This window comes from Micromys minutus, assembly GCF_963924665.1.
Source record: "Micromys minutus genome assembly, chromosome: 30".
NCBI lineage: Eukaryota > Metazoa > Chordata > Mammalia > Rodentia > Muridae > Micromys > Micromys minutus.
The window spans coordinates 8,257,992-8,281,410 of NC_137965.1; the positions used below are offsets into that span (position 1 = coordinate 8,257,992).

At 39.1% G+C, this 23,419-nt stretch overlaps 1 protein-coding gene across 5 annotated transcripts in view; it reads left to right on the plus strand.

Annotated features, from left to right (window-relative positions):
* Nucleotides 1-23,419, plus strand: part of UTRN (utrophin) — a gene marked incomplete at its 3' end in the record, with an annotated part of 456,405 nt that overhangs the window by 406,920 nt on the left and 26,066 nt on the right. For 4 of the 5 annotated variants that reach the window (XM_080941517.1, XM_080941518.1, XM_080941516.1 and 1 more), the window contains 4 exons: nt 3,397-3,554; nt 5,786-5,952; nt 6,960-7,071; nt 21,603-21,739. In XM_080941517.1, coding sequence (XP_080797643.1) covers nt 3,397-3,554; nt 5,786-5,952; nt 6,960-7,071; nt 21,603-21,739 — 574 coding nt within the window. Of the gene's footprint in view, nt 1-3,396; nt 3,555-5,785; nt 5,953-6,959; nt 7,072-21,602; nt 21,744-23,419 lie in introns of those variants that run through there. The other variant, XM_080941519.1, reaches the window with a different exon arrangement.

The window sequence follows — 23,419 nt, forward strand, 5'->3', positions numbered from 1 at the left end:
ATGCTTTTTCAAAAAGAAAGAGAAAAGTAAGAGAGACTAAAACTTTTACTATCATTAATTCTAAGTCGTGATATTTTGTAATTTTAACATTATGAAGTGATAGATGCTTTTAACTTTTATTTTTGTTGCTTAGAATCATTAAATAAACCAGTGGTGCCTTTTTAGCTATTGATTACAAAACAATGTCTTGGCATGCTTAAGAGAGGAACCTTTATATCTCTCCCACTTAGTGACCAAGTGTCATTAGATCAATGGGTGCCTTGATCCCCTTGAGTACTTCTAGCCAAAAGTAATGTTACCTCTGTTTCCTGGTGCACTAAGCTGCGTGCACATCCAGGTGAGAGATGAAGCCAACAGTTGTAGCATTGGGAGGAAGCTGAGGTAATATATTAGAAGTTGTCAAATATAGCATGTAAATGCTCACCATCTTCATGTGTCTCCAAACTCATCACTATGATGACATGTCTTTTAGTTTAATTTGTCCATAAAAGATAAGTAAGTTGATGCTTCCAAGCCCATTTCTACACAATTCTGTGCAGAGAAGTGGAGAATATTTCCTGAACAGAAAGGCATTAGAAGACAAAAGATGGGTACTAGGAAGAACTAGTTGTATGAATGTGTCTACTAATAGCTCAGTCGTCCATCACAAGCAAAGCATGCATGACTTCCTTGCTCCTGCCCCCAGAATCAAGAAAGAAAATCCCCAATTGAAGGCATTTGATCATTGTCTTATAAAAAGCATCAGTATAATGGGTTCTGGGATTACTGTTAAATTGTTTGATTTTGAGTATCAAGCCTAGAACCCAAAGACATAATTTTCTTGCAAAATGTAACAGGAATGTTTGGGAAACAGTTGTAGATTTGTATGGAGCATAAGCTGACTGTAGGACGAGAAGTTGAGGGTACTTAAGGGTGTCTGAGGCTTGCAAACCATGTAGAGGGAAGGGGAAAGGCCCTACATAAGACTTACACAAAGTTTTGTCTGTGGCCCTTTGTCTAGAACTTCAGGAACCTTCATCATTATCAGGAAAAAGATATTTCTAAAGCTGAAAACTTGCCATTTCTAAACTGATTAGGAAAGGAAAAAAATTACTGAAAAATCAGTGTTCCAAAATTAGGAGATTTTCCTACTAATCATCTGTGATTCGGGGTTTTTCATATGCTCCCAAAAGACTTAGGGCTTTAAAAGTAACAGTTACATCATAGTGCTGAATGGGCTCTAAGATGAATGCAAATTTAAGCTGAAGATTTGCATTTTCTGCAGAACAGCATTAAGTGCTCACATTTGGGCGAGGAAGCAGAGGCTCCTGCATTGCAAGTTTCTACTGTTCAATGTAACTCATGATGGGCGGCACTTCAGGACATAATTAAATACGAAATCTCTTGGGTTAATTCTTTAATCTATGTCTTTACCTCAACCTCGAGGCCCTGGCAACTGTCCTGAGGGCTCAGTTTTGCTTCTTCTATTGAGATCTTGAGCAACTTTGATTTCCCCAGTGTTGTAGGGACATCTCCTCATTATTATTTTCTTTGTAAAAATTAATATTCAAGACACAGTGCTCCTTAGCCTCGGTGGCAGAAGGCATCCACGTGAAAAGCATTTTGAGGTGGTTGACATCAGTCTTTACCTTACTTGTGCCTATGACTTATGACTTTACTGAGAATGGCTTTGGAGTGGATTCTGACATCCCATGTGCCTTCCTGCAAATGATGAGGGGCTTGCTGGTATCGGCAGAAGCAAATTCGGCAAGCATCTTTTGGAGATCCCCTTGCATCTCCTCTGGATTGATTTTTTTCTTTTCAAGATTGTCTCTTAGTTGTTTCATGTTAAAAACTTGTTGTGGCCCATTCTCCACATCTTCCTCATACTGCCTCTTGTGTCCGAGTAGAAGAATAAGAACGTAGCACTTGGTGTCACTTTTTCTCCGTGCGCTACATGCTTCTTCTTTATGAGTCTTCTCACCCTCTTAGTGGCAGGTGAGCATAGCTTTCTGCCTCAGAGTGGGAATATTGGGTAGAACTGATGGCCTTCAAAACATGTGCCTCTCTGTAAAGATCATTACACATGTACATAGATACACAGTAAGCTCCATTATAAGAATTCTGGCCCGCTGTTTTGAGGGGATATGATCGCCTTTTTTTTCCCCCACATAACAAAACAGGTGGAGCTCTAAGCAAATCTGCATGAACAAATAATAACCATAATTAATTAATTTTACCTCAGATCATTTGCTCCCCCCTTCTTGTGCTTATATAATTATAACTGTATTTCATGATAATTACTGTGTCAGTACCTCTCAGTATGCTTCAGTTTGGCACTTCTCTGTGGACAACTGTTGAACTGGCATCCTTCATCTCTGACAAGAGGAGAATGACATCTTATCTCCTGTTTATTTATTGGACAGTGTTTGAAAATGGTCTGAGGGGAGCATCTTAAGTATTTACACTTCTTCTTAGCATCACATGATGAACATTTAAACAGTATGTCTTTTGAACCATTACAATTTGACAATGCCTCCCAAACGTGTCGATTGCTATGATAAAGTTTTTTTTTTTTATTTAAATTAGGTGTGTCTCTGCGAAGCAAAAGTAACTTTCTTTACTACATTAGCTTCTTCATTGGGAAGCTTCTATTAAATTATAATCCTCAGAATATTACCCATAGTAGATCAAAGATAAATATCCTGGGGAGGGGAGTTTTAATGTTGTTGACTTGAGAATATTAATAAAACAAGGCAGTGTTTGCTTTGATTATGCATGGAAAAGCAAAGGCAAAGGATACACAGAAACAAAGTTTCATTACAGAAAATAAAACAAAAATAATATAAGTTTCTAAAATGAAAACCTAAACCTCCTTATATCTTTGGTATTTATAATACAAAGGAGATATGAACATAAGTATACCTAAAAGGATGAAATATAAGTGCATGGAATATTGAATTTGTAAGTGAACCAAAAAAGTTGATAAACTAACTGTAAAATGTGAAACTATACTTTATAAACTATATGCTTTAGCAAATCATATGGGAACCTCTGTTTTGCCTCATGCTCTTTCCTAAGGGAATATCCTACAGAGATTATAAAACTAGCCAATGTACATTTATTTGTAGTACTTAAAACAGTAACTTTCTAATAGTTGACCTGATTTGATGTAATAATCTATGACATAAGATTATTCAAAGACATGTGGTTCTGATTACAGATGGCAGATTAAGAGCCTCAGAACTAAGGAGATGCCTGATCTGAATCACACAACCCCTCCTTGGTTTTTGCTTGGCTGTTTGGTTTGGTTTGGTTTTTAACTTCATAGTTCACCCAAGATGAGATAATGATTTAAATGATACAATTTTTTTTCTGAGTAGGTAGATAGTAACATCTTGTTCTTTCTCTTTGTAGGTCTCTTTAAGGAGGTGGCTGGGCCAACAGAGATGTGTGACCAGCGGCAGCTTGGTCTGCTACTTCACGATGCCATCCAGATCCCTAGGCAGCTGGGGGAAGTAGCAGCCTTTGGGGGCAGTAACATTGAGCCCAGTGTCCGCAGCTGCTTCCAGCAGGTAGGCATGGGCATTGTGGCTGTGTATGGTGTGTTGTGAAAGGGGCTTTCCAAGACAGGAGTTAATCAGTTTGCTAGAATCAAATAGTGCAAGTTTGGGGTATTAGCCTATAAGTTGATGACTTGTTTCTTAGTCTCATTTGACTCAAGGAATCGTAAAACCTGGACAGATAGACATAGTTTTCAGGGAGTTTAATTTATGTGCTGTGTCTGAGTTGCAACATGCTGTCTCTGTCCTTATGTTTATGACCTGTCGCCTTGTGCTCAGCTTTTCATAATACTCATTTCACCCTTGATTTCTGCATCTATGCCTCTGGACATGTGCTCTTCTGTGTAGAATGCTCTTCCTTTTCTCTGTGCATGCTCTCTTCTCCCACTTGTTCTGTTCTGTCTCTTGAGTCCTCTGAAGTTCCTCCTCAGGTCCTATGAGGTGAAGACTCTCTTCCACTGTCATATCCTCTGCCTCATCATGCTCAATACAATGTGACACCATACTGAGATGTGTAATGAATTGGTTAGTATTGCTTTGTCCTAGTACACCTAAGTAAGCTTCCTGAAGACAAAGCTGTGCCTGTCACACTTCTAGCCGGTCTTAGTCTGCTGGAACTGCTATAACAGAATATATGAACTGTGTGGCTTATGGACAAGAGATATTCATTCTTCCGTTCTAGAGGCTGAGAACCGGAAGATCAATGTTGTCGCAGGTTTGACATGTGCTAAACAAAGCTTTCTGACAACACTAGCTTGCCCCATTCACTTTAGAAGAACCTAAATAATCTGATGGTTGCTTATACTTTCATAATACATTGAACCACATATTGACTTTAATACATGTTTGTTTATTGAAGGAGTAGAAATGCCTTAGTGTTCTCTGTAGAGACTATTTTTTAAAATATGAAAGCATTACAAAAACAGCCATCTTTTCTCAAAAAGTATATGCACATACCCACAGTCATGTACAGATTTTTGCACTGATCTGAGCTGTTCATTTTCACCTGGGCAAGAGTTGCAGTTTCCTTTTTAAGTGCTTGTGGTGCATAAGCACATTTATAAATGCTACTGATATCATCCATATGCATAAAGTTAGAAGCCTACAGATATTTTTCCAAAGCATAGCCAGTGATTTATCACTGGTGAAAGAAAAAAAAATGCTCACACTGTATCTTTGAGGAGAATCAATGTCATGGGTTATTACGTTTTATAATGGCCCCTTTTCTTGTTTTAGAAATAAAAAAAATACTAAATGATTTTTTTAAAATATGATTTATAGTCATATATGTCAGAGCTCGGAATGACCTCAACCACTGCGGGAAGAGGCAGTTGGTGGAATTTACCTCTGCTCTCATGCACAATCCTTCAGCATCAGGATTTGAGGAAGGCTGGAATTGCCTCCCACAGTCTATCTTGATAGCTTAGAGAGCCTACAAAACGTATTTGTGCTGGTCTGCCTCCAGTGAGATGCTCTGGCAGAACAGGGGCAGAATGTAGCAATGACTCCTTTTGTGAAACAGTTGTAAAGCACTTGTAGAGGCTTCCATTTGTTTGGCAGGTGAGGAGTCCTTCTCTTCATACGTTTACCATCTTACACTTGTGGTACAGAATTAAAGGATGAATGTGGGAAGATAACGTGGGATTGTGTGCTTTTTGAAAACTTTGCTTCCTTTTTATTTTAATTTGAGCATTGAGGGGCTAGGGGGATGGCACAGTTTTCTCGGGTTGCTATAAGCAGGAGGACCTGAGCTGTATCCCCATAACCCACCTATGTCAGGTGTAGTAGCACATGGTACATCCTTGCAATCCCAGCATCATTATGGCAGAGACAGGCAGATCCTCGAGGCTCATTGGCCCACAATCTCACCTAGCCATGACTTCCAGCCAATGAGAGACCCTGCCTCAAACACAAGGTGGACAGCACTTTGGGAATGAAACCTGAGGATGACCATTAGCATGCAAATGTAACTGTCTGTATGGACATTAAACAAAAAACCTACAAAAAAATAAAAATAAAACTTTGAGTACTAAGGAATTCCTACCCCTATATGACAATGGCTGCTTCCCTCCTCCCACATTTTCTAAGTTTCGTTTCTAAAATTTTCTTACCATAAAGAGCCTGTTTGTGTCTTGGCTGAACTGGAGTCACATGACTTTTCTCTTACACGGATTTGCAGCAAGCAGCACTTGCCACAGCTTCCCTGTGGAGCTGTTCTTCACTTTCTGCCTTCCCCCCCCCAGAATAACAACAAGCCGGAGATCAGTGTGAAGGAGTTCATAGACTGGATGCATCTGGAACCACAGTCCATGGTGTGGTTGCCGGTTCTGCACCGTGTGGCAGCGGCTGAGACGGCGAAGCATCAGGCCAAATGCAACATTTGCAAAGAATGTCCGATCGTTGGGTTCAGGTGAGAAGCACTCAGAGAAACCAGAATTCAGTGGTTTCTGCTTTCCTCCTGTGGCCTGTGGTTTGCTTGCCATTCCTTCCCATTTATTTCTGCTTGATGGCTTGCAGAGTACGTTGATTCGTTGCATAGTCCATCCTTCTAAAGTACCATTCCTTCTCGCCATCTATATACAACCTTATTTTAGTTCTTGTAGTTATTTGTAATGCCAGATTCAGAAATTTTTATACATACATTTTCATGTATTTTATAGGAAAAGAATATACATATTTATAAATATCTTTTCATTGAGGTGATAGGAATTTCATGAGGGATAATTACCTTGTAGATTAGGTCTTGGTCAAATGTGTTGGCTGTGTAGGGTTGTTTGGGAATCACACTTAGCAAGATGGAGGCAGTATGTAAAATAGGGACCAGGAAGTCACCAGATAATTCTGTTCCATATGCTACGTTTGTTGTGCTTTGTTCTACATTTCACCGGCTCATGGATATCACTGATCAAGTTTGTTCTTTCTCTCTCCACGCCCTAACTTTTCCTCTGTGTGCACGTATGTATGTATGTACTCCTGGGTATGTGTGCATGCGAATGGAGACCAGAGGTTGATATCAATTGTCTTCATCTTCCTTGATGACTCTCCATCTTATTTTTCATACAGAGCTCTCTCTGGATCTGGAGCTTGAGTTCAGCGAGACTGAACGGCAAGCCCCAGGCGTTTTCCTGTCTCTGCTTCCCCAGGATTCAGATTATCTCTCTCATTCCTGGTGCTTGCCACTAGGCTCAGCATTTTTATGCCAGATCTGAAGGATCAGGACTTAGATCTTCATAGTTGGCTAAGCCAGGCCTGCAGCGCTCAGTCCATCTGGCTTTTGCATTGTGTCCAGGACCTTGACTTAAGACTGTAGAGGAATCTGTGTAGGACACTGTTGGTGTCCTTACCGTGAAGCTTGTTATCAGGGGACAGGTTTGGGTGAGGTGGCAGGAATGATACCTGTTCTTTTCTCCATCACAGGTACAGGAGCCTAAAGCACTTTAACTATGACGTCTGCCAGAGTTGCTTCTTTTCTGGACGAACAGCAAAAGGCCACAAGTTACATTACCCAATGGTGGAATACTGCGTACCGGTGAGTACCTTTCCACCTGCCGCTTTTATCACTGTTTCCTTCTCTTTTTTTTTCTTGTATCTTATTTTTATTTATTTATTTACTTGATTGGTTGGTTCGTTTAGTTTTTCAAGAAGGGTTTCTCTGTGTAGCCTTGACTGTCCCAGAACTCATTTTATAGACCAGGCTGGCCTTAAACTCGCAGGCCCTCCTGCCTCTGCCTCCCAAGTGCTGGGATTAAAGGCGTGCACCACCACGACCTGCCTAGTAATGACACTTTTATCCAATGAATTTTTACTTAACTTTTTTTTTTTTTTGTAATCTGTCAAGAATTTATGGTTGTAAATTTTGTTGCTTTCTTTCCTTTTAAGTGTTTCCTTGTGTTGAATTAAGAAAAATTCTACATTACACCAAATATAATTTCCTAACTTTCCAAATATGTGTTTTCATTTTAAACTTAACTTTTTTGGAAGCACATTAAGAACTCATATTGATTTACCTATGTTGAAAATGAAACTATTTGCTGAAAACAACCATGTTTCTCTTAGTCTTTTAAAGGATGTTTTCTGAAAAAAAGTTTTAGATTATCAAAAATGGAAAATATAGAAATAAAAAAAAGATCATCAATACATTTAGTGTCTGAATAGACTACCTTCTAATATTTTAGCATGTTCTAATTTTATAAAAAGTATGTCTGCATATACATTTTTTACTTAATATCTTTAAAGACACTGTGTATAGCTCATGATGTAACTCTGGATGGCCTAGTGTTCACCGTGCATACCAGGCTGGTCTTGAACTTACGGAGATCCATCTATGTCTGCTTTCTGAGTGACGGGATTGAAGACATGCACTACAGTGCTTGCTAATAATAGAATTGCTTTTTTTAATCTGGAGTTTTTCCCTTGACTTTATAGATAATAGCTGTATCCGTCTCCTCGTGTTTTCTTAGTCATAACTTCTCAGCACCAAGTATAAAGTGAGGGGAATACTATAGCAGTATTTCTCCCCATCATTTAAATTTACGTCTTCAGTCTCATATAAGCAGCATTTAAAAGCATTACTGAGAAGGTCGCATTTTATATGTCATATAAATTATGTTTCCTTTGAGCAAATGACCAGATGTGGGTGATCTAGGTCAATGAATATGAGAACGTTTGTAGTCAAAATACTTGGTGCCAAGTCGTTTTTTAAAAGCGGTCTCTGCCACCATATGATATTGTCACATTTGCTAATGTGTTCATTTTGCCATAGCCCCTAGCACCCGACACAGCTATGTGGTCCTTTGATCTGAAGGTGCTCTCTCCGAAGATTATCCTCATTTTCTGTCAATAGCCTTAGTTTCCTTCCAGGTTGTGCCAAAATTTATTTATAGAGTTGTGTATTTTCTTTGGTTTAGAGAATTAAGTAACTTTTTGGATCATAAATCCATACAAAGGCTTGTAAAATATGCACATATAATTCTCCTATTCTTAGTTTCTTATTTTAAGTAAATAGAGACTCTTTCATGTGGAGAGGAAATTTCTAGAAAATGTTGCTGAATAATAATGGATGAAATAATCTTGATGCTCAACATTAGTTAGAAAACTATTGCTCCTAAGGAAGCTGGGGAGGTATCATCTATTACAGTTATTAATTTATTTGCTAACCCAACTAATATTGAATTCTTACTACATGTCTTGCATGGTTATCAAAGCTAGCTGCTAGTTGAGGTGGTAGAATCCACATGCATGTGTGAGGAGTATGTTCACAAAGTATAGGGCACAGAAGTATCTGAGCATGTGAGGGGGTAATTGGCTTTGGAGAGAGAAGGACTGGGAGCAGGGCTAAGCAGAAGGCAAGGGAAAAGTGACAAAGAGCAGCCAGTGTGTTGTTGGAGACCAGCTGTGTCTCTAATGAGAGATGTTAGGATAAATCTCCATAACAATTGTCTTCTTGCTTCCTGATCTCGTTTCAGAGAAATGGTTTTCTAGGTCAGCAGGAGCGGGACTCCCTAGTTAGAAGAGATCAAATTCCTTCCTTTGAGGGCCACATCAAGGATTCAGACTCCTCAGTCCTTTGTGATAGGTCCTCTTGGAGTGGTAAGGGCTCATCTTCAGCTTTAGGTTAGAGCAGACAGTAGAATTTTTGAGCCGCATAGTATCTACAAGGAATCTATTTGCATCCATGCTTTTGTGTGTGGCTGGGGTTCATAAGAAATAGGCGGCCTTGAGCTATCAGAAGTCAAAGTAATGCCTGTTCAGGTCTTTTAAAAGAGGACGGGATGGGGTGGATGGAACAATTTGGACTGAAAATGTATTAATTCTATAGTCAACAATACAATAGAGTAGAAGGCTAGGAACCCTAACTGTCTCTAGATTTGACTCTAATGTTTTGCCAGTTGGCTCGGAAAGACAAAATGACTACTGCTTCTGCTGCTGTCTGTATAGGAGGAGGGAATGTGTGATACTGAACAAGGAAACAGAGAAATGAGATGATTAAGGGTGTAGCGATTACGTTTGAAGAAAATTAGGATAAGGAGATGGGAGAAGCCATTTTAGATAAGAGAAACCAGGTCCAGTTTTAAAAATTAACTTTTGGATGGAATTTGAAGGTGGAGAGATTCAGCACCCATGTAGAGTTGTGGTAGAGTAACAGGGCAATGCAGAAGGAAGAAGCAGAAGTCTCGCGCTCTGGTGGTGGGCAAGAGGCTGACAGGAAGGTATAGAACCAAAGTGGAACCTGTCCTTCAAACCAGGTACAGTAGGAAGTGCTGGTCCTAAGCTGAAGTACCCAGAAAAAAAATGAAAAGATGGGGTCCCCCATTCAAAGTAAACATGAATTCCCAAATGAAAACAAAGGACCATTAAACTGAGCTGTGGATCTTCTGAGCTTGGAAGATCTGCAACTGGGTAGGACATCTGTCCAGTGATGGGGACAGTAGGAGAACAAAGGCCCAATGAAATAGTGTCAGATTGTATGATGCCCTTCAGATCCTTGTAAGGGACTTGGATTGGGAAGAAGTATAACATTAATATTTACATGATAATAGCTAGAGATTTAGGGAGCTGATTATAAAGATGTATTGTGGGAAAGTCAAGGTAAGTGGATGAGGTTAGAAGAATGATGTAGAATTACTATTTTATTCTTATTAAACACAATAATTTCTAAAAAAATTTCTAACATTTCTAAGCAATTTGAAAGCAAGGAATACTTAATAATCATTGACCAGTGGAAGCCTGTTTGTGACCACCAATGCATGTACGAAGTCTCCTTTCCTACTACCAATGTTGAATTCAAAAAGAAAACAAAACTATAAATCAGCGGTTCTCAACCTGTAGTTCACGACCTCTTCAGGTTGAACGATCCTTTCATAGGAATACTAGGACCATCAGAAAACACAGAAATACTTTTATTACCATTCATAGCTAGCAAAATTACAGTTATGACATAGCAATAAAAATAACGTTATGGTTGGGGGTTACCACCAAACGAGAAACTGTATTAAACGGTTGCAGCATTAGGAAGGTAGAAAAGCAACTGCTTTAAGCCATCCCAAACTCTTCCTTTTATGTGGTCCTCTCCAAGTGATTTTCATGTCTGAGATTCCAGCTTGCTCTTTAATTTCCTGGATGAAATCATCCTTTCGGTGGAGGAGAGGACCATTCGGCCTTTCCCGAACTTATGTGGCCATCCTACCTGGGTTAGTTTTTACATTTAACCTACAACTTGTGGTTCCTTTTTCTCTGCGTTGCGTTGGGGATCAAACCCAGAGCTACGTGCATGCTAGGCAAATAACCCACCGTAGAGCATGCTAGACGATCAATCTACTACAGAGTTCAACTTAATAACCCTTTCTAATGTCTGTAGATAGATTTGTAACTACCGTCTTCTTTACAAACAGGCTGTGCTATGGTTCATTCATTTTTACCTTAGCATCTACCTTAAAAATGGGCTTCAGTGGTGCTTAGGTTTTTTTTTCCTTCAATCAATGATAGTAAAGTGATATTTGTGCACTAAAGGATTGTGACCTTTCCATAAGCACCATGTTATTTGTGGTTGTCACAACCCATCTTTATTTCTGCTTAAGAAAATGGCCCCATTCATGTCACTGGCTCATCTCTTTCTCCTTCAAGGTCACATCTTACCCTTTTCTCAATGTGTTTATTATTCAAAAATATAGTTTGTCAGCCTCATTTTAAGCCCTTCTAACTCCCCAAATGTTTCACCAACCTATCAGCTTATTGCTCGTGACACTGTGTTTAGATGTAGGAAGACTAATGGGGTATGAATTAGCTCTCATGATACATGAAGGTATTTTTTGATACTACTAATAAAATATTTACATGAGGAAATGAGGTGGAATTTTCTGTTTCTAGGAAATTAATTTCATTACTGCCCGTTACTATTCTATAATACAAATTTGTGCCTTAATAATTCCTTCATTCAGCTTAATAGACGTTTATGTTGAAGTGATAGTGTGACTTAGATTATAGTTAGTGTGTCCCCTCCCTCTCTCTATTCATTTGCATCTTACTTTTTCCCCAAATTAACTCAACTGATACTTGTAGAGGAATTCTCATAGCCTTCTCTAGGTATTGGGCCTCCAGTAAGGACAGTACATTATTGTCGAAGCATACAGTAAACAAACCACGTTAGCCAGAGAGCAGAGACAGTATCCCACGTCCCTGTAAAGATCACCATGCCACTGGCTTGGCTGCCCAACAGGCTTCACCTTCAACAAGCTTCTGCCAAGTTCCATAAGGACACACTGGAAATTGCCTTTAATACGTAGAGCATCAGGAAATGCCCAGCAACCAGGTTTAGTCTTATGTACTAACTGCACATAGGTGAGTGTAATGAGTAGATTCTTACTTGGCTAATGTTTCTAAAAGTGAGGAAATCGAAGATGGAAGGGACCTCATGGGGACAGGGCCCTCTTGCATCATTTCATGGTAGGAAATGGAAGGGCAAGACAACTTGTGTGTGAAAAAGAGGGGAGGGATCCAAACACATTCTGTATCAATGACCTTCAGTGCTGAAAAGTAGCTCTTTGGTAGAATCCATCCTTAACGTTATCTATGATGGAATCCACTCTTAAGGACCCTACCTTTATTATTGCCTTCATGTAAAACATCCAGCATATTTAAATAATAAAACCATTTACCTCCATAATGAAACTTCAGTCTCCTTTAAATACATTGCTGCTATAAATAACCAAAATTCATTTTGAATTAGAAAAATAAGTCATGCTATTAGAGAATGCAGAAGTCTTTTTTAAAAATGCTTTACAGCTTCATCTATGCAACATTATTATTATTATTATTATTATTTGGCTGGGTTTTGGTTTTGGAATTGGCATTACTGGGGACCAATCTCAAGGTCTCCCATGTGCTAGGAAACCACTTTTCCTCTGAACTCCATACAAGACCTTTTAAAAGGCACTTTTATTTTGAGATAGGGTTTTAAATTTGCTCACATTGACCTTGAACTTGCTCCATAATGAACTTCCAGCCTCAGCCTTCCGAGAGGATAGAAAGACAGAACCAGACCCAGCCTCCACTCTTACCTATAGGTACAATGTTATCTATGGAGACTTGGAAACTCACCCATGTTACAGCTGACAGTTTGGAGAGCTTGCCATATCTAAAGCTCTCTCCAGATTTGGGAATTGCAGCTCTACCCTCTCCACTATTAGTTAGACTTCTCTCTCTCTTTTTTTTTTTTTTTTTTTTTTTAGATTCTTTGTATAAGTAAAATCATGCAATATTTGTCTTTGTGTATCTGAGTCATTTCACTCAGTGTAATGTCTCACACTCATACACTCATCTGTGTGATCAGAAATGGGAGGAATTTCTTCTTTTATAAGACTAAGTAATACCCCCTTTTCCTGCTGTCTGTGTGTGTGTCTGTGATTTTCTTTATCCATGTATTGTGGGATATATAACTTGGTTCCACATCTTGGCTCCTATACATGCTACAACAGTGAACAAGAAAGTACAATAGTACCTCTTTGAGACCTTGATATTATTGTCTAGGAGTAGGATCTCTAAATCACTTTATATTGATCTTTTAACTTCTTTAAAGGACTTCAGACATCCATGATGGCTGAACCAGTAATAGTATATCTTTAAATTTCAGCCTGGGGAGATGCACATGATTTATAAGAGCACGAGCAATTTCTAGCTATGAGAGAGCACTGAATAGGGTTACATGCTAAGGAGGATGGGGAAGGCTTAGAACCTCTGCTAGGGTCAGTCTGAGTCACAAAGAGATAAGTAAGATGCTACCTTGTCACAAGAACACAGCTGAGGTTAATTACTGGAGTTGTTATCCACAGCTCTGCCGTTGCTCAGGAGCTTTAGACTTAGACAACGATAATTTCAGTTGAAGGCCAAAGCAGTAAGAAATTCCCACGTAGGTAAGAACTGTGATTGCCATGGGCTTTCCTCATGCTGAAGAAACTCTAATACAGATGAAAGGGTTAGAGATGAAAGTATTGGGGTGAAAAAAAGGAGAGGAAGACTTAAAAGAGTCCAGTTAACAGTTTTGTTTTGTTTTGTTTTTTCCAAATTATTTCTTTTAGACTGAAAAATGTTTTGAGTTCTAGCAAGGCCTAAGGTGTACTTACATCCCAACATTTAACCAAAATTGGATGTAGACGGTTTCAAAAGTAAGAGGACGTTTAAGAAAATGAAAGGGTATAGCTGTGTGACATTGTATCTTATAAAGCCTTCAATAGTGCACTGGCTGTATATATGGCAAGGCTGAGGGAAAGAATGTAAGGAAAGGAAAAGAAACACCCCTTCTTCCTATTTTTAAGATCACAGCTGAAGAAAGAATATCAAATACGCACACGTTCATTTAATACCAAGTTTCCCTGAACTCTGAGATTTCCGTGAGGAAATTCAGACCCATGTAAATGGGGAAGCCTACTACTGAGTGCAACGCTTAGGATTTCATGAAGAGTAGACGGTTGGGGAAGTCTAAATGAACAAAGACATCGTGATAGGACTTATAGTCCTAGAGAAATAAAAAGCCTGCGTGTGAAGATGCTGCTTCTTGTCCTGTGTCTCCAGAAACAAAACAAAACAACAAAATGAAAAACACAAGACATTTGCTGCTACCGTAGCAGAACACTTTTTAATGAGTCGTTTACAAACTACAGCTGGTTCCTTGTCGCATAGTTTTGGAGTCTGAGAAATCCAAGATGAAAGCCTGCATCTATCTGGTCATGGCAATTGTGCTGGGTTATTGCATGCTGAAGGACATCACACGAGAACACAAAAGAGATGGAGGAGAAAACAGAAAAAGCTACACACATCCACTTCATTAGGTATTGGCATCAATAACAACCCTAACATCACTGATGGCTTCTGAGCCCACATTACCGAATCATGTCTGAACGTTTCATCTGTCAGCATCTTCACTGGGGATTAGACTCCCAACACAACTTGTGGGACACTTTCAACACTTAGCAGCAGGGCGAGATGGTGATTCTTACCTCTCCAAAGAGAGGGTCATGAGTTTCTTTGGGGGACAAGATCAGAGACTGACCTTCCTAGTTCTGCTGGTCTCAAATGCCTTGTTTGAGGCAACATACACTGAGCCCCACTGAGTAGAAACCCCCTTCTCTGTTGCCTTCAGCACTGGAATTCATTTCTGGAAAGAGGTAGGAACACGCTATATGGGAGTCTGTGCGAACAAGTAGAGGGCACGGCGGTAAAGCAGGAAGAATAGACAGATAGAGGCTCTGCGCATGTGCTGAGAGTCAGTGGCCCCTCCAGGTTAGGGAAGAGGAGAAACCCAGAGAGTGTGGTGTTGCTACATACAGACTTGATAATATGAAAGGCTGATGGGGGTGTTTGAGAGACGTGTTATCTGGAGATGAAAAAAAATTTAGATATTTACAAAAACTTGTTACCTGGAAGGGCAGAGGTATTGGGTATGTCCAGATTCTCACTGTTGAGCTCAGTCATAGTAAATTGTGATCAGTTGAAGGCCATTGAACAGAACTAGCTTGTGCTGGTTGTTACTCTGGGATTCACTAGCAAGAACTGGGCTGGGGGTGGGGTCGTCTGTGAAAAGCCACTTACTGTAACTTAAAACCCCATGGCAGTGTAATTTGGAAGCAAGTTCGTGATTGTACCTTCATTACTTAGGAAGTACTGTGTTTAATCAAACCTGTGTGGCTCACACATGTAATCCGATGTGTTACCTCCAACAAACAGAAACAACAGCAAACACTCATACCTAGCTGCGAATTTCTGAATGGTATCCACCCAACACAGTAAACTGAGATAATGCTTTTTACAGAATTGACAATAGAGCTGAGGTTTCCAAATACCCACACTGTGTGTGTTGTTTGTTTATGTGAAAAGTCCAATAATAGCAGCGTGTTTCACAATCCCCTCAGTAGCTTCTTGAGGTTCTGTAGTCACCCAGCAAAAGCATGGAGACTTTCCAGGGTGCTGTAGTAAAAAACAAATGTTATTTTTAAAACAGCTCTCAGCATATCTGTTATGCAAAGTATAAAGTGAAAGACAGGAGGTATGGACAGGTGAAAAGAATTTACCAAGAACAGAAGTGGAGAGGATTTATTGGAATATATTACACAGTATAGAGCAGCTGGGGAGACTGAATTTGATCTTATCTCACGGCCCAGTTTACAGCATACGTTGACTTCCTTGTGGCTGGACCTTTAGGTAGAGGGTGTGGTGATCTGTCAGTACTTGGCTCTAAATATTTACCTCATTGCAGTCAGGTTCCAAGTCGCCATGGCCCGGTGGTTAAAGTACAGGAATTTTTCTTTTGTTTTTGGCCTTTGGCTATATAATATTCTTATTGCTGTGAATTTATAGGTGGATAATTTTCTGTGGTTTTAGAAACCAATAGAATCAAAATATTGTATTAAAACATGGTTTTGAATTAAACTAAGTTGTACCTTTTTGAATTGTATTGGCAAAGGTTTAAAAACAAAATTGAATTAAATGACAAGGGACCAATTAACACCAGCTTTGTCTCCTCTCTTCTGCCAGCATCCTTGCTTCTGGAAGGCTGTGAGTATCCACTGTAAGGAAGCACTGACTCCTTCCTGGTGCCATAAGCATGGTCTGTGTTTCTTGGCAGGCCTGCTTCTTCAGATGTACTTTGGGATATTGGCCAATATGCTAAAAATGCAGCCTCCTTGCTGTTTCTCTGACTTCAGCATCCCGAAGGGATGTTTTTCAGCTCTTATCTCCCTGATGTTGCTTCCCAGCAAGTCTGGCACTTGTAGATGAGCCATTAGCTCTTAAGAGGAGGCTGCGACAAGCTCCACTTTGCATTGGTGGCTTATTACCATCCTTGTTCCTGGTGATTCTGTCCTGTTGCTTAATTTTTAGCTTTCTGTTTTTTTTTTTTTTTTTTTTTTTTTTTTTACCCCATTAAAATTCAGATGGCTTTGAGTTTCTCTTACTGATGCCACCAAGCTGTAGGATTCAAACATGTCTTGATCTTACCTTGTTGAAACCAGTGAAAACCCAGGGTTAGTTTTGGCCTTAAAAGAGAAAAAAAAAAAAAATCCTGCGAGTGTCTCCAAGTCTTATGACAATAAAATGGACCATTTAGAAGTGTGCATGTTTCCCTCAGCTCTGTCTCCAAGCCGTCAATCCTGCTGAGGAGTGTGCGCTGCTTTAATAATTCCAGCGTTTGCACATGGTCCACATGGCAACATTTCCTTATTTATCTCATGGATCACGTCACTGCATTTTCATACTACCTTGATTATTAATTGATCATTATTATTATTTGAATCTAATAGTTGAAAATCTAATATTGGACGTGTTTGTTATGAACATAGATAATACTGTTACTCGAGTCATGACCAAGGAAATTACTGGGAGGTAAAAAAAAAAGATGGATGCAGTTTTGTTTATTTTCAGTTCTTTTTGTTATTCGGCTTAAATTAATCTGGAGTCAGCAGTTGTATTTTTCCTTGGGGAGTTTTGGCATCATTGTGAAACAGTCTCTTTCTCCATGGTGCCTCGTGGCTCTCTGGCATTAGTAGTTGGTGGTTCTTCGCTACAGTAGAGAAGTAATTTACTTGAGGAATCACTTGCCAGTAAATGACATGGAGGTCAGCATTTCTGAATTCTAGACACTTCTGCACCTTGGCCTTGCCTTTTTCTTTGTGAGTCATGTTCATGAGAAGGAAATGACTTTCATTCATCCATCAACGCAGTTGAGGTACATGAGTGTGCAGGGAGTCAACAGTCAAGCTAAGGAAATACAATTTAAAACATGGAACTGGAACATAGGGATTCATGGGCATGCGTTAATATATAGATATTCAATTGAAGCCAAAGATAATCTCAAAGTCTACTTCACTGGAAGCGACTACTTTTGTTCTCCATTAAAGGGTCATTAGAGAGGATTTTAAAATACTCTTGATGGGGGCTAGAGGGATGATTTAATGGTTGAGAGCACTGGCTGGTCTTAGGACTTACGTTTGATTCCCAGCCCCCACTGGCTGCTAACTGTCTGTAACTCCAGTTCTAGGGGATATTATGCCCTCTTCTGCCCTATACAAGCACTTCATAGGTGTCGCACACAGACATATGCAATCAAAACATAATACCTAATATATACACCTAATAAAAATATATAATATATATTATGTATTACATATTATATTGTATATTATATATTTTATTTTATGCATAATATATTATATAACATATATTATATAACACATACAAACACACATATTTATGTATGTGTGTGTGTGTATATATATATACAAATATATATATGTGTGTGTGTGTATATATATATATTGTTGTTATTGCCATTGGTAAAACAGGGCCTGAGAATGCATTTACTTGGTTTCAATAGCTTAGGAGTTTGGTAGAGACTTACATGATTAGATTGGTTCTCTGGAAGACTTTATAATTGGGCAAAACCTTTCAGTGTTGTATTTATTCACTCATGATGATGGAAAGCCAGTGGAGAACTATCTATTCCCATAAATAAGTTTTGATCGTGTCGTGGCTACTTCACATCAGGAGAATGGGTATTTCTTAAGTCTTCCCATGCCCAATATTTTCACAATGTCTCACTATCATTAGCTTTGAAAGAAAAAGAAAAAGAAAAAAAAACCAAAAAACTGGAGGGCAGCTCTGTTGTACATGTGAGTTTTTATAGGCCCTTGAGCTATCAGTCTAGAGGAACTTAGAGAGAGAGATGGTGGCTCCTTGGCTCAGGCTACCTCGTTCTCTTCCTGTTTGCTGTTTCCTCTTCTTTGTTAGTTACCTAAAAAGAAACAGGGCAGTTAGTTAGCAAAAAAGCAGAAATCCACAGAGCTGATATTTGCAATAAAATCCTGACCAATAAAGCCTTCAAATAAAACTGGATGGTGCCAGGCCTCCACTAGCCATAGAACCTACAAGATTATCGCCATGTGGGACAAAGGGAAGAAAGCAGAAGTGTTTGGGAGCTGTAGATTCTCCAAAGACACCATATCGTTTGTAGTAAACACAACGGGCTGCTTTTGAACAGAATTCTACCATCGAGGCACTTTTCCTGTCCATCTTCAATGTGGTAGTTTTGTTTTATCTTCCAACATTTCATTTTGTTATTTTTTAATATTATCTTTTAGAAGGCTAACAAAAAGGGAGTGAGAGACAAAAAGGGAGTTAATCTGGATAGGAGGGGAGGAGGGAAGGAACTGGGAGAAAGAGGGAGGGGAAACTGTAATCAGGATATATTCTAAGAGAAGAGAATCTATTTTCAATAAAATGGGGGGAAAAAAAGGCCTGATGTTCCACGAAATGCATGTGGCACTTAACAGGTTGACTCATTCTGTTGTAATTTCCAGTAAGTTCCTTTCCATTTGGTTCTTCCTGCTGTAATAACCACAGCTGTCTGCTTTTAAGCAACAAAGCACTGCACCTCATGTGCAGCGAGAGTCGAGTTTGATGGCAGGGATGGCTTCCATTTCCATAGGTGGTGGCTTCTTTTTGCCAAAACACTGCATTAGCACTATGAAATAGAGAGATGCTAGGAACTGCCATTAGGTGGCTAATTAGACCAAGTCTACTTCTTTGTCTTACCATTTTCAGTGCAAAATATTAGGTTTAATTCGTCTTCTTGGCTCTGTTCCAACTGCAGAATCACATTCCGTTACACTGAAGGTTATCTCCCATGCCTATGAAAAGACTAATTTTTCATATCTTCCTTGGTGTTGCAATAAAGCTTATGGAGCCAGTGAAATAACAGCCTTAGATTATGACTTTGGGTGTCACATATTTTCCCTGAACATAAAAATTACTGATGAATTAAAACATGCTAATTTTGTTTGGATGTGTACTTTATAATATGCATACACTGTTAGATACATTCTAACTTCACAGTATGCCTTAACTCTTGGGGAAGCGAGCAGGGGGTTGTTGTGTTTTTGGTAATGTGGGACGAATAGGGAAGTGGTGTTTCTTTATTGCTTGATTAGATTGCCTCTAGATTTCCAGGTTCTGGATATAGTTGATGAAGAGTGTGTAATGAGATTCTACTTGTACCTTTGAGTGGTTTCTCTCTTTTTATTAAAACATGAGTCTATATGGTACCCAGAATAAATAAACTAGAACAGCATAGAAGCCACAGTAGACATGCTACATGAAGGTCTGTCTATGAAACACCCAGAAGAAGCAAGCTCATAGAGACAGAAGCTATATTAGTTAGTTATATTATACCTGCCAGGACCTGGGCATAGTCATAGCGTGTCATTGAAGAGTGTAGGAGTTATTATATATGTAAGTAAATAATGTTTTGGTTCTTTACATAGGAGTGGACTCATAACCAGTGAGTTGTACACTGTACACTGCTGGGGAGTTGAGGACGGAGCTTGGAACCTGGTCACGTCTCTTGCACTCACTCAGCTCAGGGTTATAAGTTGAAGACCTCTCGACTCAGAGATGGATGTCTTCCCATAGCCAAACTTAGTTACAGGCCGAGTTGAAGTCTTCACTTAGATTTCTTTGTATATTGACTGCCTATGCTAAGAGCAGGCACAGGAGCAGTGGAATCACAAATCCCTATCCAGTACCCTATCCTGTATATAGAAATATACAGTTTCAGTTTGTAAACAATAACCTATGATGCTGGGTCACTTCCCATTAAAGAAAAGTCAGAAAGTAGGAACAGTTAGCACAGTACATTCACATCCTCATTTTTCTGTTTGCATTATATAGATAACTTCTCTGTCTTTTTACAAAGAGGGGGAATGAAATCCACTCAGTGGTAAGTTTGGGAGCAAACTAGTTGGTATATGACCCAAGTAGCTCTCTGCTAATAATATGAATATGTAACTGGATCTTCAGTACTACAGTTTCTGTGTTGAACATGAACACTAGAATTGCTGATAGCATAAACTTGGGCTTAGAGGGTAGTTTATGGAGTAAGGTAAGAGAGATGGCTTTGAGAATTCTAAGCATATCTTACTTGTAAATGACTATAGACTTGTCTTCTTGCCAGATAAGGTGGCACACGATCTTAGTCCTAGCACTTTGAGGCAAAAGCCAGAAGTTGTAGCCTCTCCAGGGCTGTGTGATGAGACCCTGTCCCAACAGAACAGAGAAATGACAAACTAAAACACCAGTCATTTTGAAATCCTTAAAGAAATTGCAGTACTATCTACAGAGTACATTTGAATCTGGGTATAACAATAGTTTATCTACTTGGTTGATAAAGGCTGGAGTAACTTAGATTCTTCCTTACAGAATCCTAAGGTGCCCCCTCCCTCTCTCCTTCTCTTGCTCTCTTGCTCTCTCATTCTTTCTCTCTTCTCCTCTCTTTCTCTATTCTCTCTTTCTCCCTCAGGAAGAATTTCATGTACCCCAGGCTAGCCTGGTATGCCTATTCCTCTTGAGTCTATCTCCCACGTCCTGGGTTTTATGGTCATGCACCATCATGCCTGGTTAGAAGGGTTTGTTCATTTTCTTGCTTTGTTTTCTTGCTCAGCTCATTTGAGATTTACTTAGGGCCTTCCCAGGTAACCCAGGCTAGCCCTGAGCTACAGATCCTTTTCTCTTTCTTGTATGTGCTGAGATTATGGGCATGAATCTTCCATGTCTCCTGACACTGCCCTTTCTTTATTATTGATTAAAATTTCTCCCACCAACTAGAATGTGTGGTAGCTTGTGGGCAGCTAGCCTGGGCTAAGCACTGACCTCGTTTTATAAACCCAGTGAAAAGCGTGTCATCTGGGATGTCGTGTAGAAGGAAGTCAGTTTACTCATAGAAATCTACAAGTAAGCTTTCTAAAACATTAGTTTTGGGATCAAGTTTTAAAATAGAGAATAAATAAGCTATTTAATGGTTTACTTTTAACACATTTCTTTTTAAATTATGGAATCACTGGATACGTTTTTCTTAGAGTCCCAATTACCCTTTATTTTCACAATACTATATTTTTCAAAGGTGTATAATGTGACCAAAATTGTTGGCATTTAATAACCTTCAACTTACATCTGTTCAGCTTTTGTTGTAGTTGTTGCTATAGTCTTTTTAACCAGAACTGTTTGCTTTTCAACCTGTAGACAACATCTGGGGAAGACGTGCGCGATTTCACAAAGGTGCTGAAGAACAAGTTCAGATCCAAGAAATATTTTGCCAAACACCCTCGGCTTGGTTACCTGCCAGTCCAGACCGTGCTGGAAGGAGACAACTTAGAGACGTGAGTTCCATTCTAGCATTCAGTCTGTGACCACTTATATCTTGTCATTTTTAATGATAGCAGCATGAAAGAAATTGCATCATTCCAAAGAGATTTGTGTCCTGGTTCATCAACAGTTAATTTGTGTTACTTGGGGTTTTTTGTTTGTTTATTGTTTCTGAATGTGCATTTATTTTCTTGATAACTCTACTATTCTCTCTGAATGTGTGTGTGTGTTTAGAAATATCTAAGTCAAATTAAACTATTATTTGCTCCTTAGTTCTTTCATTCATTCTCTTCTTTCTTCCTTTTTTTATGTTTCAATGTTTTTGTTATAATACCTTTCATTATTTTGTTTAGTTTTGTGGTACTCGATTAAACCCTGAGCCTTAAACATGCTAGGCAAGAACTCTATTATTGTAGTAAATATTAAAAGAGAAAACCTTTATCCAGCACTAGTGCTGGCAACCATAGGGTCACATGGCACTGCGGGGCATCTTTATCTTAGTGGCTCCACACAGCCTCTAAGTACTCAGAGACTTCAGCTTCTTTAACCCAGGTACGGTCCACTTTATGTGCCCTGGCTGCTTCTGTCCCAAGTGGTCGGTGACTGCCCCAGCCTTTTGTTTTCTCTCATTTTCCTTGGCCTGTTGTTGCCAAGCCTTCCCCCGATAAATTATTAATAGCAACCTTATCCATTTAGAGATGTGCTGAGAGAAACATCCACATCTGCTTCCATGTTGCCTCCTCCTGAATCTCCTGCTTCTCCTCATCTTCTGATTTACCAAAACTTTGTTCCCGCCCACTCTCTACTGTCCAATCATGATATCAACCTACACTCTACCTTTGAGTTATATCCCCAGCCGTACATTACATCTTTTTTAATATAAACTGTCTTACACTTCAAATACAAATCTTCTATAAACTCTTATTTTATGGCTCTTAGTAGTCTCCTTAAGGATGAAACTGCCAAAAATGAGGCATCTTTTTTTTTTTTTTTCTTTTAAATGCTTTCTTTTTTTTTTTAAAGTATTTATTTATTTAAGTACACTGTAGTTGTCTCCAGACACACCAGAAGAGAAATTGGATCCCATTACAGATGGTTGTGAGCCACCATGTGGTTGCTGGGAATTGAACTCAGGACCTCTGGGAGAGCAGTCGGTGCTCTTCACTGCTGAGCCATCTCTCCAGCCCCAAGGCATCTTTATACATATATGAAACAGGCAAAATTGTTTAAAAGTCTGCAATTTGAGTTGACAAGCATCTCCTAAGAAATTATGAGGGAGAAAAATTAAAATGTGATCATAAAGCTAAAAGGGAAAAACCAAAGAATCTAGAGCCTAGAATTAGGAGAAAGATGTTAAAATGAATCAGAAGAATGCATGGGTATTTAACATCACCAGGCAATCATCGGTTGAGATCAAAGTAGATATGATTTTAAATTGTTGAATCCCTTTATAAAGTATGTACTTCAACGTTTCAACTGCAATGTTTTTCATGTGCCCGAGTGTGTGAGCAAAATACTCATGTAGCTAAAAACTACATATGGGATGATTAATCAATCAAGGAAGCATTTACCTCTGTCCTCCATGTGTAGGTATATACACATGTACACACTTAAATAAGTAAATATATTACCCACAAAAATATAATATTTTCTAATTGTTTCCACACACACAATATCACAAATTTAACATTTGT